Genomic DNA, 16,141 nt, shown 5'->3' on the forward strand with positions numbered 1-16,141 from the left:
AGATGTAATTTGAAATATAAATAATGTTTTTAATTAAACGTTTCAAAAACTTTAAGTATTTTATTAATTTTGTTATTACTTATTGAATATATAATAATTTTATCAAATACTTAATTGTTATAATTTACTATTTGATCCTACGTGGCATGATAATTTTACACTGTACGTAATATTTTAAATATAATTTATTATTTGTGTTATTTTTACTAAATATGAAACATAAGTCTAATTATATTCAATCATAAGAATTATTTTATTTTTTTGTAATCTTTAACGACAGCAATACATAAACAAAAAATGAAAGTTTTTCTTGAGTCAGCTATCTGTATTCAAAATTTATATGTTGAAAGTTTAAAGTAAGTAATAAATAGTAGTCTATGACAATGGTTCTGGCTGGAAATTTTATAAATATTGGTCAAAAACTATCAATTTTCATAAAAATTATCCATTTTAGGCCTTTGATTTTATATTAAAAGTATTTGATAATTTTAGTTTATACTTTATTCTATGTATACAATTATAGTAAATATTTTATTTTATGAATCAATAGTAACTTTATACAAACAAAAAGTATTTGTTTTTCGTGATCCAATAAATATATGAACCTATTAATAAAATACATAATTTGAAATTTTTGATATGAGGTGCATATTATTGAATGTAGAATACACACACACACAGGTAAATATAAACACATTCAAACACACAAACACACACTTTGTCTTTAATTAATATAGACGATGGACTTTATAACCTTTAATAATTATTTATTATACAACTACTCACGAATTAATACATTATTTTAAATAAAAACATGAAAAACTAATTTTACACTTTTCAATAAAATAAAATATACTATTTATTCATACCAAAATTTAAGTTGTATAAAATAATTAATTGTTATGGTTCTAATTTAAATATTTAATTTGAAATGAATACAAATATCTATAAATAATATGTTGTACAAACCAAAATATTAATTTATTAAAAACAATCAATAAAAAAAAAAAATTTCAGTAGTAAAACCAAATTAAGTAGTTCATTTTTGAATTATTACAAACGAGTACGACTGTTGCCATCTTTCCAATTATCAAAGTATTGTTTAAAGGCTGTTGGTTCTCCGCCTTCAATGACTCTGATTACCTATATGTTTAACAAAAGTTGTAAATATCGATTATCAGAATAAAAAATATATTATTTGCATACTCTTGTCCATGCCGGATAGTTGTTCTCTTTAATGAAAACTTGTGCGCGCTTAAGAGATTCTACCTTTTCTTGAGTTGTACCTTTTTTGCCAACCCAGACATAAATTCCGGACGAAACAGTATCCAAAATAAAGCAGTCCTAAAAAATTCAAAAAGGATAAAAAATGAAATTAAAAAAAAAACCAATTCTTAAGTATTTATGATTGATAAGACATACATCAGTTTTCAAATGTGACTGAACAAGAGGCTTTTCATTGATTTTTTCAGATACAATTTTTCCACCTTGCGCGTCTGATATTTTGTACAAGACAGGCGCTGCCTAAAAATTATTTTATTAATTAATTATATGCATTAAAATATTTTCTATATTATATTACTGTTTCTTTTTTCTCAAATTCTTGATCATCGTCTACAGCAGGAGGAACTTGTTTGGAAGATCCAGATCCTAGTTCTTTAAAGAATTTATCAATTTCGTCTTGGGTGCTTGATCCATCTATAATTTTTAAACATTGTATTAAGTATGTTAAAATTAAGTAATTAATGTTATACATGAATTGCTTAAATATATTTTAATTAATTACTTGTAATAATAATTTTTAAAATTTAAAAACGTACTTGTAAATTAAAATAAGTTTAATCGATAAAGCCGATTAATTTATGTAGATTTTATTAAAATCAATACAGCTTTGCTTTGTAATAATTTAATTTATAATTTTGTTATTAATTTTTATAAAATTAAAATATTAACATTAAACTCTTAAGACGAGAATATTTTTAATATGCTATAATAATGGTAAGTACAAAAATATAAAACAAATTTTAAAGTTCTACTAAATATCAATAACAAATTATATTAAGTAAAATTCCAAGACATAATATATAAAATCTATTGTGCTATTATTAATTTTAGATATCAATTTTAAATTTACTATTTTTATAACTCAATTCTGATTTTAAATTATTTAAATAATATATAAATATAAATCATTATTGTTATTGTTCATTGGTTTCTTTGTACTGTATTTTATTTCGAAAAATTACACTTTAAAATAAAACATTTTAAAATTTATAATAATAACTAATAAGACATACATCTAATTGGTATACATTTTAAAAATTGAAATTGTCTTACTAATATTAGCATAAGCAAAGTGTACAGTTAAGTATTATTATAATATTAACATTTGACTTGTTACTTACCAACTATGTTTACTTTGACTCTTCCAGAATGATCTTGATCTCTTACTTGATTAGCAACACTTATAGCTTTCAAACGTTCTGTTCCTTTAGCTTGAGGTCCTACATACACTAAAATTTCCTTTCCTGTGTCTAAAATGAAACAATCTCCTTGGTTCATAGACGTCACTTTTGGTTCAATTTGCTTCACTCGAATATTTTTCTTGCCTTTAACTTGATATAATTTTTTTTCACCGGCAGCATTAATTTCAGTGTGACGAAAACCGGACGCTATACCACCAGGCATATAACGTATAGCTGGATAAAATAAAATATTATTAGTATTTTATTTTTTGTATTTATTAATTTAAACAGGCTATTTTTAATGGAAATATAATTACTAAGATTACTTGGTAATGTATCTTACATAGTTTTAGTCATAAGTAAGAATCGTAATATAACTACGACTAATATTTATAAACTTGTAATCATAAATTATTCATAACATTATTAAGGTACATACATTAAAAGGTAGAATATTATTATTACAGAATAAATATACATTAAACCTATTTACAAGATCCATTAACTATTGAAGCGTTTTTGGAGTATTTAGTACAATTAAATGGCACGTAGAAGATGTATCGGCTTTGCACGTGTTATCTCAGTGAGGCTCAATAATCGGTAAAAAGATTTTAAATAGAGATAAAAATATATATTATGGTAACCTAGTTCAACACCAGGGATTAGGAAATTAAATTAAACTAATAATTCTGAGTAATTGTTAATAATATTCAATAACTTAAAAGTGAAATAAAATAAATCTAATTATTCTCACTTTCAAAGTTTCTAAATTTGATATTGATAATAGAGGCGAATAAGAAGAGTGTTTTTGACACTGGACAACACATTTATAGGCAAAAAGCTTTAAAAAGTTAGACCTAATGAAATAATTCAGTTGAATTATATTTAAGTACTAAACAATCATAAGAATAATAAAATATTTTAGTACTTTTGGATTATTGGTGTTGGAATAAGTTATTTTTATAAGATGTAATATTGAAGATGTTTTATTTAAAAATTTAACTGAGTTACGAAAATCGAAAAACCTAAATTATATAAATTAGCCGTAAGAATATCATAAATTTATCGAAAACCTTTAAAAAATCAGTGTAAATAATAAAGTCTAGACAATTTGTATTATAAAAAAGCATTTAAAACTTAGTTTTGGAAGATTAACATATATTGGAGGTGGTAGACTAATGAAAAAAAACCATGTCGTTCATTGATAATTATTTTTTCAAACTTATTATTATATTTACTGGTAATAAAGTAAATATTTTATAGATTTTGCTTATGTTTAAATTTAATTATATTGTATTTTTGTCTTTTTGACATGAATTAATATGATTATATATACAGGATTTTTCAAAATGTGGTGTGACAAAAATAGCGAGGATCACATTAATACCAACATAAACGCCACTATTTTTGTCACAAGGTATTTGGAAGCTTTGTATATCTTTAATACATTAATATATATACTAACAAGGTGTAAATAGTGATAAAAATGCTTGACTTTCATGATCCTGAGTTTCTTTGTGTTGCACTGGATCTCCACCAAGGGCATCATCCAGTTGAACAGAAAGAATGGCTGCAGCACCAACTTCATCCTTAAAGGAAAAAAAAATGTATTTAACTAAAAATTCAGAAAATTTTTAATTTATTTACTAACTTGAGATGATTGACTACCCGACCAATAGTAAATGTCCGATGACAACTTTTTGTTTTTATCTTCTCTTGACTAAAAATACAAATGTTTTTGTAACCAAAAATTTGACGTATTAGAAAATAGATAATAATCAAATATGTATGAGTAGTAATGAAATGTATGTAATATATTATAATATTCTTACGTTTAATACAATGTACGAATCTCCGGTAAAAAATTTTCCATAATCCTTTACTGGATAAGGCACAGGTTCAAAGTCCTATAAAAAAAATATATACATAAATGTTCGCTGTAAATTGTTCAGAATAAACAATGTCTTAAAAATATAAAATTTACATTTAAAAAAATGTATTTTTAATATCTGCTATTGATTTGTTAAACTCCATTTCACCCGTACCCATGATAATGTCACATCAAAATTATTATTGTAACCTCGAGATCCTATAATATTACTATTGCAATTTACCCACAGGCCACAAGTTATATATCAGAGTTAGAAGTGGGATATTAACGGTGAATAAGTCGATGAGTGGAAATTTGTGTTAAAATGTACGTCATAACCGCAGCCAAGATATGCGAAGAAACACGAAACAAAGCTATTATTGTATCTCACTGAACTACCATCAGTTCAACCTTTTGATGATATGTCATATAATACATAAACGCATTAAACATGACCGTTGTTTACTCTAAATTTATTATAGCCTACAAGTCATCGAGACAACAATAGTATTATTGTATATTTAATTGATCAAGTTTGCCAAAAAAGTAACGCCATTTGTATAGATAATATAAAACGCCCTGCTCGAAGACTATTTATATTTATTTATACTAATGCGTGACATTAAAATATATATATTATAATATTTATTTTGTTTAAAAATAATCAACAATATAGCCTAAGCATATACTTCTATTATTCTCGATCAATCAAAATACAATTTCATTACCTTTTAAATGTCAATCTAAAATAGATTTTTAACGATGTATCGGGATAGTCATCGATTTTAGAATAATAAGTTCTTAATTTTTTGGTTAAAATCAGTAATTTCTATCGGTCGGTTGTTTGAAACACGACCTAAGTCTAACTACCTAGGTACTTTTAAATGGGTTAGTTACTATAAGAATTTCCCAATAGGTATAGCTGTCGTAGAAATTGCAAAAAATTTGTATTTAATTTTTCAATTATTATAGAAATTGTAAACACGATGTACCTACTTATTGTTTTTATGAATGAATAGCGAATTAAAAATATTATATCAATTTATTTCAAATATCCAACTAATTATTATACCGGTAAATTAATTGTAAATGTATATTATACATTGAAAAAATCAAACGTCGAGTTAACCCGCATACCTATCATTTACATTATTTAATTCACTTTATCGAGTATACCTATACATGTATAGACTATAAGCTACCATTTAAAATGTAAGCCAGAGACGAGTGTAAATGTTAGTCAATGATGTATTTTAGTCTTAAGCTCATAAAGGTATAAATTATAATATAGAGTACCTCGTTAGTCATTGCCCTTATTCTAACTTTCATATAGGTGCTATTAACGCATTTCTCTGTTTATTGTGTTGTAGTTTTAGGAGTTATGACCTTTCCAAAATATAAAAGCTACCGAAATTTTGTCAAATTAATATATTTTGCACGCTTCGATAGTTTTATTACCCACACGTAAGTTTCAACAGGGTACATTTAATATGGTAAGTATATAGATATACTAATAGTTACTAGTTAGGTATACCTACATATTACGAATAACATAATAACTATACCTGCGTGGCTAAATATGACGTATACGTATTATCATCATGATAAATGTTATTCATATTTAATTCATCAGATAAAAAAATAACTCAAATAAGTTATTAATTATTATTTATTTAGTTTTGTTTTTTTATGATTAAATATTTGGATAATATATCAATAACGACCTACACTTATCTGAGTCAAGTTTAAAAATAATGCAAAACATTTAGTTAAAATTAAAAACTAAAAAATGTTTTATTTTTTATTATTTATTAGTGCAAAACTTATATATATATATATTAGAAAATAATAATAATATAGTAATTATAAACACGACGTTGGTACTTATTATTTTAAATTATGTATAGTTAACTAAAAGAAAAAATAGTTTAGATACCGTATTCAGTGTCCATTTAAAATCGGATTATCGTTTGGTACCTATTCAAGTACTTGATACTAGATACTTATTATTTATTACCTACTCTAATACTATTTATTATTGTTTTTAAATATTCTTGGTTTATCATTGAAGTATGTATTTTACTTCTGTTGTGTTTTCTGTGTATGAACATTTGAACGGGATTTATCAAACTAAAATCGAGAGATTTATTATTTTGGGCGACTGCAAGCAAGCGTTGAACATTTACGTTCTGACGATGACCTATTTTAACGTCATCATAATCACAAAAAAAGTGTTTGTATGTATAATTTACCTCATAGTGGGTGTGTAATACAAACTGTATGTAACATATTTACATATAATATAACTGTATAAGCTATCATATTGAATATTCTTAATAATATTCCAAATATTATGTTTAATTTGTATAGGAAATTAGGGACATTTGTTTTAATGTTTTATAATATAATGTAAAGCATTATAGCAAATATAATATAAATTATTTATTTAGTATTTAGGATATAAAATTATAATGCTCCTTTGTTATTTAAAATCAATTAGAAACTTCTTCTATTAAAAATTAGTAAAAAATATATTTATTTGAGATATAAACATCAATTGATTTTTAAATCTATGATTATCGCATTGTATTATAAATAGTTAATATACGTATAAATATATGATATTTTTGACTATAAGACTATAGTAAAAAATTTATATTGTATTTACGGTGGATTAATGTTTTCCCTTAAAACTAACTCGAAAAAATCAGGTACCTTACACTATTGTATCATATTAATATATTATTTGACGGTATGTTTTGTAAGACATTTATATTAACATGAAAACAATATTTTCAACAAATATATCATCTTATATAACTGTATCTGTATTATTTAAATTTCGTTTAATTTTTTAAATATTCTGTATAAATAAATATGGGTTAGATAATTCACTATTTAGTTAGTTTAATGTAGTCAAGTTATTACCTATGCAAGAGAAACACAAATATTGCATGTTTATATTTTATTGTGTACTAAAATTTTTTAAAACTATTTAATAAAATATAAAAGTATTAAGAAATTACGTTATTTATAAATAGCGAATTCGTGTGATAGTGTATATAACAAACATTAATGTTTCTTTGAAGGTTATATTCATTATATTCATATTAAAACTGACAAAGAAAAAAGTTCTGAAAAAAAAATCTTTACTTTTGGCTGTTGTTGGTATTATTCTGCAGTCGTTGATTAATACCAACAGTTTAGCTGACGAGTGATGTCATAATATTATGCTTGCACGATTATAATTTATCATATTATCATTATAATTTATTACTAGTAAATGGGATTACGTATCACGAAATATTTGCAACTTTGTTCGAAAGATAATGAAATGATAGCATATCGTAATAAAAAAATATTTTAATTACCCATATACTTATTTATTCCTATTGTTATTAATAGACTAAACAAATATCCATAATTTTTTTTAATGTGTAAATAGTAATTACATAATGCACTTACTTCAGTAGGAACATTTTATTTTTGTATTAGAAATATGTAGTACGATAATGTTATTTTCTAATTGAGATTTTGCAAATTGTTATGCACACACATGGACATAGTATCCTTATATAGTTAAATTGTTAAAGTAATAAATACTAACATATTAATTAAAGGAACTTATAAATCAAAAATAGATGTGAAAATTAAAATGTAAGAAAATTATTACAGTATATTAACACAATTAATAAAACGTTTTATCTTTATACATTGAGTATACCTATGTGGCTACGTTTAATATACTATTTTAATCAATATAGTTTTAAATAAAATTCATTTTTTTTTTTTTACAAAACACGCAACTATACTGACATATTTCGATACTATATTATTACATAGTAGGTAAATTGGTAACTATATACTATTAATGCTTTATTATTTCATAGTATAGGTTAATTGGTTTTCTGCTATTTTTTTCTATATTTGTCGATTATATGGAGAAATTAGATATTATTTTGTGTGATACATATTGTGTAACAATTATGAAATAATTTGAAATATATACCTAGTAGATACATAAATATTTTGGTTGTATTATATTTTAAAATATTATTTTTTTATTCATTATTATTAATTGATAAAATAGTACAAAATGCAATGTTAAAATATTAAAAAATATGTTTAAAAACGTTCTACCTAATTAATAAAATAACACTGTAGGAATTTAAAAGAAATAAAAACGATAGATACTATACTTCTTAATTAGTATATTTAATTATCTATATAATTATTATGTTAAATTATGGGTTTTTCGTTAATTATATTTAGTGGGAAATTCAGTGAATTGGAAAGATGATTAGGTACCTAGTTTGCTTATTTTAAAATTAATTACTACTGTAGATGTGGTCAGACATTGTGTTTTAATTCTATCTTATATTTAAATAATATTACTTAAAAAAATATACAGTATTATTCTTCACATTATCTCGTCAAGTATTGATTTTTGCTTAAACTGTTTACATTTTGGAGAAATTATTTTCAAAACAAAATTTTTGAAAAAAAACCACTAAAAGTTAAATACTTTTTCTATAAAATGAGTGTTTATCATTAAAAGAGTTCCACTGTACAAATTTAAAATATTTTGATACTGTATACTTAATAGACATGCTACACTCATTTAAATTTTAAACTTAAAAGTGATTCTGGATAAAATTACACTCATTTTTAAATTGTATAGATTTAATTTAAGAATAACAATAGATCAATAGGAATTATGTGGCAGACCAACCGTAATTTAGGCTATATAGGCTATGCACTTATATTATACGATTCTGTTTGAATGAAAAGAGAAAGTTTCAATAACATATTTAATAAAAGTAACGCTTTTATATTTCACCGTCATAATATTATCTAGGTTGTAGGGATATGATATTATTTTAAAAGAAGTTTTACCTCAATTCTCCAAATTTTGAGTCCAGCAGTTTTGCCGGCAGATTCAAACGCGGGATGCATAACTGACGTCCGGAGAACAGCAGGCGTTTTTGAACTTGACGAACCCGTTGACGCCGCTTCGGATGACGAGAAAGTAATAAACAGTATCAATTGTAGGAGCGCTAGTAGTGAAGTCATGCTATTGTGTTTTGCGGTCAACGTCATCGTGACGTTTCGCTTACCTAAAACCCAAGTTTAATTGCAAAATGACTAATGTGACTGAATAATTTTTGTAATTACTGGATGATTCACGTACAATCCAAATAATTTCCTTTCGTTAATGGATCAAAAATTGTATTACACTATTTAAATAATTTTGTGTATAATATCTATGTAATAATTATATGATTAAAATTAATAAAATTGATAAAACTAAAAATTCGGGAACTATATAAATCAGTTGTGGATTTTGAATTATATTTATGATAGAATTGCATTCGACAACGCGCCTAACCAAGTCCGATGAAATAGCTAGTTGATATTAAATTTTTCGAGTAGGTATTGATAAAAATGAAATATCTTTACAAAATCACTTTTATAAAATAAACAATAGTTTTTTATTTTAATATTTTAATACTTATAATATTTTTATTTTGCTCTGATAAAATATAACATACAGGTATATTCAGTGAAATAATTTTTCTTAAAAAATTTTCTATGCACTGTCTTTGACTTTAAAAACTTCCCTTTATTTTTAATCTTTATTTTTGCTATTATTTTGAGTGAACAAAATGAAATTTGTTGACAGCCATCAATGTGTTAATGTATAGTTTCTATATTCTACTGTTAATTTTTAAAGTAGATAAAGGTAGTGAAAAAATAGATTATTAAGGATATACTTAGATAGAAAAATACAAAGTAATATAAAATATCTTATTTAAAAATGTTTCACAAAACATTCTATAAATACATTGTTCTGGAATTCTAAGGATTAGTTATTATGAGGTTTAAACATTAAAAATATTTTTTGAAAAAAATTAGGATTTTAAATATTTTAATATATTTTTATTTTTCTCCAAAATAATAATAATGACACGAGTACAATAAAAAATGATAAAAAAAATCCAAATGTCAGAATAAATATAAAAAAAAAAAAAAAACTAAAATACATTAAAGTATTTAAAATTTTTATTTATTTTTTAATTATATTTAAAATTAAAATCTTATAGTAAAGTTGTTAATCTTTAGTAGGTAATCTAGAAAACATTGTAGAATTTTTATGGAGTATTTTCAAATAAAATAATTATTTTTCTTGACTTTGTTTTATAATTTATACTACGTATAGATAGACTATGTCCTAAAGATAAGGTAAAATATTTTAGGCAATTAAAATAGGAACAATAAATTTAATTTGCCAAGACAGAATTGTAAATCATTATAATGATAAATATAGTAAATAAGAATATTTTTATGTTTATTTAAAATAATAAACCACTATAATAACATACTTCTATTTATTTATATTTATAGATTGATAATATCATAAACTTTAAATTAGCATTTGGTTTTAATAAAATACATATATGTACCTATTAAATAAACAATAATAAATATATGTCTTTTATTCCAAATATTAAGTTATGTTTAGTAAGTGCCGAATCCACATAAAAAAAAAAAAAAAAAACAAAAAAAACTGGGACATAAATAAAAATTAATACAGCGAAAATGAAATATGATTTAAGACTTAGTTTAATTATTCAAGCTAACAATTAATGTAATAAATTCTTCAAATAGAGTTCGTGAACTATAATATTATGATGTTTTTTCGAATTAAAATTCATAATTTAGTTTTGTTTTTAAGATTCCTATTATTATTTTTAGACTTAAATCTATTTTGTTGTCAACTGAACCAATTTATATATGCATAAATATTCATTATAAAATATAGTACTATGTCGATTTGATAATTTAATACAAATCGAATAAAATCATGAAAATACTGTGATAATTATTATAATACTATTTACTATCATCATTACTATATTCGTATACACCGGATGAGACCTTGAGTTTGTTTAACAATCAATGTCAGATGTCTGAGTTTTCCATAACTTGGTATAAATTATATACGGAACTTCGGATTATGAAGTACTCAATACACTGAATTTTAAAATGTATGTATAAAATACAGATACAGGGTCAAAAATGTTAGGGATAACATTTAACAACCAACAATTCCTATAATTTTTGTCACACAATGTTTAGAAGACTATGTGTGTGTGTGTGTGTGTGTGTGTGTGTGTTTCTATATATATTATAAATATACATAGACAATAACAAATGACGATCCTCTCTAATTTAACTTATTAAGTCACGTGAATCACGTGAATGTTGATTGTTTATAAATATACAAATATAGAATAGGAAATTAAAATAATATTTATTTTTTTTAATAATAAATAATATTATAAATATGAAATCACGCGTATAAAACGCATCTATTCTATTAGGTACTATCTATAATTCATTTTTCAGTAAAATGGTATTATGAAAGTGGTTTATCTTATAGTATTTACTTATTCTAATTGTTTGTATTTTTGTGAGGAAGAGAAGATACATGTTATATGTATTAAAACTTATCATAATCATATACATATTATGATAAGGTTCAATTAAATAAAAAAATTTTATGAAAACATTTCATAAATAATATTTCTATATATGAAATATTCACACTTAAAATCATTATTGTTATTGAGTTTTAATAATATTATTATTTCAATATTCAGCTCACATAATTTCTACATTTAGATTAAAGCATATAATAGTGTACTTCATTTTAATTATTTTTCATTGACTTTATACTTGTATCTATAACCAGCTATTCACGGGTTGTACTCGTGACTTTATGCATATGTAATGTGTACCCATATACATCGTGTGCATTATTGTCTATTGGCTGTTTATATGATATACTATCAGGTAAAAAAGTTTTTTTTTTTTTTTAAGCGCATTGTAGAATAAGAGTGTTTATAATACGAGTATATTGAAATAAATTGTCATGGGAATTCTAGTAATTTTCATCATTCGTTGATATTTTTCGTTCAATAATTGTATTTTCTTAAGAAATTTTCTCTAGTAATTTCATAATGAAGGTTTTTTCGTCGATTTTCATCACCAGCAGTGTTACTGTGTATTGCCATAGATTGCTTAACACAATGTTCGTTGTTATTCAGTGCATTAGCGTTTGAGCTGTGGTTACTGGTTTTGTGTATACACCAGGGCTTGTAAACATTATAATAAGTAATAACGTTATGATAATAATGTTATATTTGATAAAATACAATTGAAAATTGTAAACGTAATTATAACGAAAAATGATAAACATAAATAATTAAATAACACAAAACCAAACATAACGATTAAATAACTATATTATAGCTATATATCATCAAAGAAAACACGATGTAAAACGTTATAAATAGTATATCATTAAAAAAATTAATTTAAAATATTTTATATTTATAAACTATAAAATGTACTAACAATTTTAATTCTGTTTTCTGTATAACGATAAAAACTCAAAATTTGTATAACGTTTTAATTGTAAATAATCTATAACAAAATGTTTTTTTCAAATGCAGGCCCTGATATAAACATATATTTTAAAACAATTATATTATCATCTCGAAATGTTGTTGATTAGACTTTGAAGTTACCTATTTTAATCTTTGTATAAATTACAGTGGCGTCATTGTGAATGGTTGTCAAAGAGGGGGAGGGGCATTTGTTTCCTTTGAAATTTTTTCGAGGGTAAGCTATCATTTTCTTACTAAACTAAGCCGATAGAAAAAAGTATGACTTATATGACTTGTGTATATGAATTAAAAACAAATAATTAGATTCCCCGTACATTTTTACCTAGTTATGTCGGATAAAATGTATGCCTTACCTGCCTAACCCTGCACTGATGGTTATTACTCCATCACTATAATATTTAATATAGCATCGATTAATCATTGAAAATTAATTTATCTCAAATAATTTTAATTTCGTACTATAAAACGTATAAAGGTATTAGGCTGGTAATAAAAAAGTTGGATTTTCCAATTTTTAAAAATCATAATCCATAGCCATCTTATTATAGTATCATAACTCACAATATATGACATACCAAATACTATTAGAACTATTTTGATTCCCATAATTATGAAGGAGATAAAATGGTCGGTACGATTATAAGTTCCATCTAATCAATGTTATTAGTTATATTAGTCACGACGTTATTATGAATATTTATATGATATAACCAATTAACTCAATAAAATATATAGCATTAAATTTCCAGTAATAATTATGATTTATGGAGCTTACACACTGCATTTTCCATCATAATGATGTGCTTATTGACTATTGTCATAATATTATCTATTGCGTATATTTAATATTTATTTATTTATGAATATATATATATATATATATATGTAATGTGTATAAAGGCGTGAGGACAAAAATATATTAAAATAGAGAACATCCAATTATAACATCAAAATTATTTTTTAAGTGACAACCATACATATTATTATTTATTATATATAACAAAAAGTCGTTAAAAAAAAAAAAACATTGGTCACGAATATAGGTACAAATTATAATTTTAAAATCATAGATGATGTAATTATTATAATTCTAGTCTAAGTGTTGAATGTTTAACAACTTATCTAGTGAATGATTGGAGCTAATTACAAAAGACTTGCTGGAAAGTGGGTACTGTAGTCTGCAATTGTGGACTTTTATTAATATATGTATTTTTGTTTTAGAAATCAAATGAGCATTAAGCACTGTTGTCTAATGGTATAAAAATATGGCAGTTTAATACATATAACAAGTACTAATAAAATAACGAAAAGAGCGAAATATCTAATTTTTCTGATTTGTAAGATAGTGCTGCACAGAAATCCTAAAATTACACTCAAACCAAAAAAAAAGAGCATCGAAAAATAGAAAAATAATCTAAAAATTTTAATATGTTTTATTATATATTTAACATTAAACTGTTATTTTTTTTTTTATACAAATTTTATTTTCAGTGTTTACTAGTTAGGTCTTGTTTATATTTTAGAATAATCGATTTTATTATAACTAAGTTGGTAGGTAGATCAATAAACATTTTTTTTAAATAAAAGTTTTTGCATACTTAATAACGTACTGAAAACTTTTAACTCTTAATAGTACAAAAATAATCAATCTTTTTTTCCTTAGACAGTCCAAATATCCTAACCCTAAGTATACGTCATAGAATCGACACAGGGGTGCCAAACTTTTAAAAATTAGATCATGCTAAATTAAAACCCAACGGTGTCGATCTCTTCATGTGGCCACAAGTCTACATGTATTATTAGTACAGAAAATCAATGTGTGAACGCTTAATTTGTTTTAATTTCAAAAATAAAGTCGATAACGGATTGTCATTATTACACGTAATTTGATTTACTTATGTATAATTGTATAAAAATATATGTACAAATTTTATGTATTAGTAATTAGATAAACATTGTTGAAATTAAATAGATATGTCCTTAATTTTTATTAAGTTATAAATATTTTAGTGTGAACTGTGTGAATTGTAAAATGTATAAATGTTCGGCCCCTTCGATAGTAACCCAGCCACTGGGCACATTAAAAAAAAAAAAAATAGTCAGGGTGTGGTGTGACTTAAACATAGGGTTCGGCGCCCTTTGAGTTGATCTATCAATAATTTCAATTTTATAAATGATTTTGTTCTGCCATTCAATCAAATTTATCTATTATTCGTTAACTACATAATAAATCAAACAAATAAACCAATGACATATAATATTTAAAATTAACATAGTTTTTAATGCTGCCTGTATGTTTATATAATATTATAGATTATAATCAAATAACGTTTTATTTTATTTGTAATTGTGTAATATAATATGATAGAAATGATACTATAGTGATAATATGCAAATATTCAATAAATAAACATAAAATAAATTGAATAAATTAAATTAGATATCACATTAAAAAATATTTTTATGATATATACAACATTTCTGGTTAAAAGTACAAATATTTTTAATAAAAATAATTTAAAAATTAATAATGTTACATAATTGAAGCGTAAAATTTATAATAGTAATGATGAACAATTAATTTAATATTTATGTGTAGTTTTAAATTAAATGACTAAATAGTAATAAATTAATATATCTTACCTCCAATAAATAGTACTTAAAATTGTAACTCACTAAGACTGCTTAGATTCTGTAAAATTAGTACCTACTACTTGTTTGAAATGAAAACAAATAATGATCTTAACTGAATAGAACGGCTACGTAACAGGTAAAACTTGATCTATTGTACGCTGCCTCGTATTTGACCTTTCATATGATGCATAGCCATTACATGTAGACTATGTAGAGGGAATGGAATAATAATACGTGCCTATATAAAATAATACAGGCATGTATTTCAATATTTTTAATTATCAAATATTCATGTATCGAAATAATGACAATGATGACCTCCGCGCGTATACTTAGAAATCGCTAGTTCATTAGGTATTAATAAAATCACAAACATTCAAAACAATACTCAATCTGAATAAGCTATGTAGTTCAGATTTATGTTTATATACTATTTGTTATGACTTATGATGTAAACAGATCATATTAATATAATTTTACACAATAATAATGGGTTACGAAATATAATTTGAGATAAAGTTTAAAAGTATACCCACAAAAAAACAAAATGTAAAGTTTTTAGTAGTTAATATTGTATAATATAACGAAGAAACTAGGTATTGATTTTTATTTAACAATGTTTTTGAAAACATGATCAGTATAATTATACTACTATGTTAGGTATAAATGTAAATCTATATTCTAGATTTTTATGGGAA

At 23.6% G+C, this 16,141-nt stretch overlaps 1 protein-coding gene across 1 annotated transcript; it reads right to left on the bottom strand.

Moving 5' to 3' along the window:
• Positions 1 to 981: 981 nt before the first annotated feature.
• On the bottom strand, positions 982 to 15,584 carry LOC112592909 (gelsolin-like). The gene is made up of 10 exons (XM_025337073.1): positions 15,453 to 15,584; positions 9,232 to 9,452; positions 4,298 to 4,372; positions 4,117 to 4,185; positions 3,931 to 4,054; positions 2,406 to 2,699; positions 1,583 to 1,698; positions 1,423 to 1,524; positions 1,207 to 1,344; positions 982 to 1,143 (listed from the first exon to the last, which is right to left on the bottom strand). The coding sequence occupies exons 2-10, from the start codon at positions 9,433 to 9,435 to the stop codon at positions 1,054 to 1,056; spliced, it is 1,212 nt and encodes a 403-aa protein (XP_025192858.1). The 5' UTR covers positions 9,436 to 9,452; positions 15,453 to 15,584; the 3' UTR covers positions 982 to 1,053.
• Positions 15,585 to 16,141: the final 557 nt, after the last annotated feature.

Source organism: Melanaphis sacchari, unplaced genomic scaffold (assembly GCF_002803265.2).
Source record: "Melanaphis sacchari strain LSU unplaced genomic scaffold, SCAv2.0 Contig0_pilon_pilon, whole genome shotgun sequence".
Taxonomy (NCBI): Eukaryota; Metazoa; Arthropoda; class Insecta; order Hemiptera; family Aphididae; genus Melanaphis; species Melanaphis sacchari.

Excerpts from the sequence above, each read along its gene's own strand:
- LOC112592909 (XM_025337073.1), bottom strand. The coding sequence starts at position 9,435 with ATGACGTTGACCGCAAAACACAATAGCATGACTTCACTACTAGCGCTC. Across the intron at positions 2,700-3,930 it reads TTTATCACTATTTACACCTT|CTATACGTTATATGCCTGGT; the intron begins GTTAGTATATAT and ends TATTTTATCCAG. Across the intron at positions 1,525-1,582 it reads AATTTGAGAAAAAAGAAACA|GCAGCGCCTGTCTTGTACAA; the intron begins GTAATATAATAT and ends AATAATTTTTAG.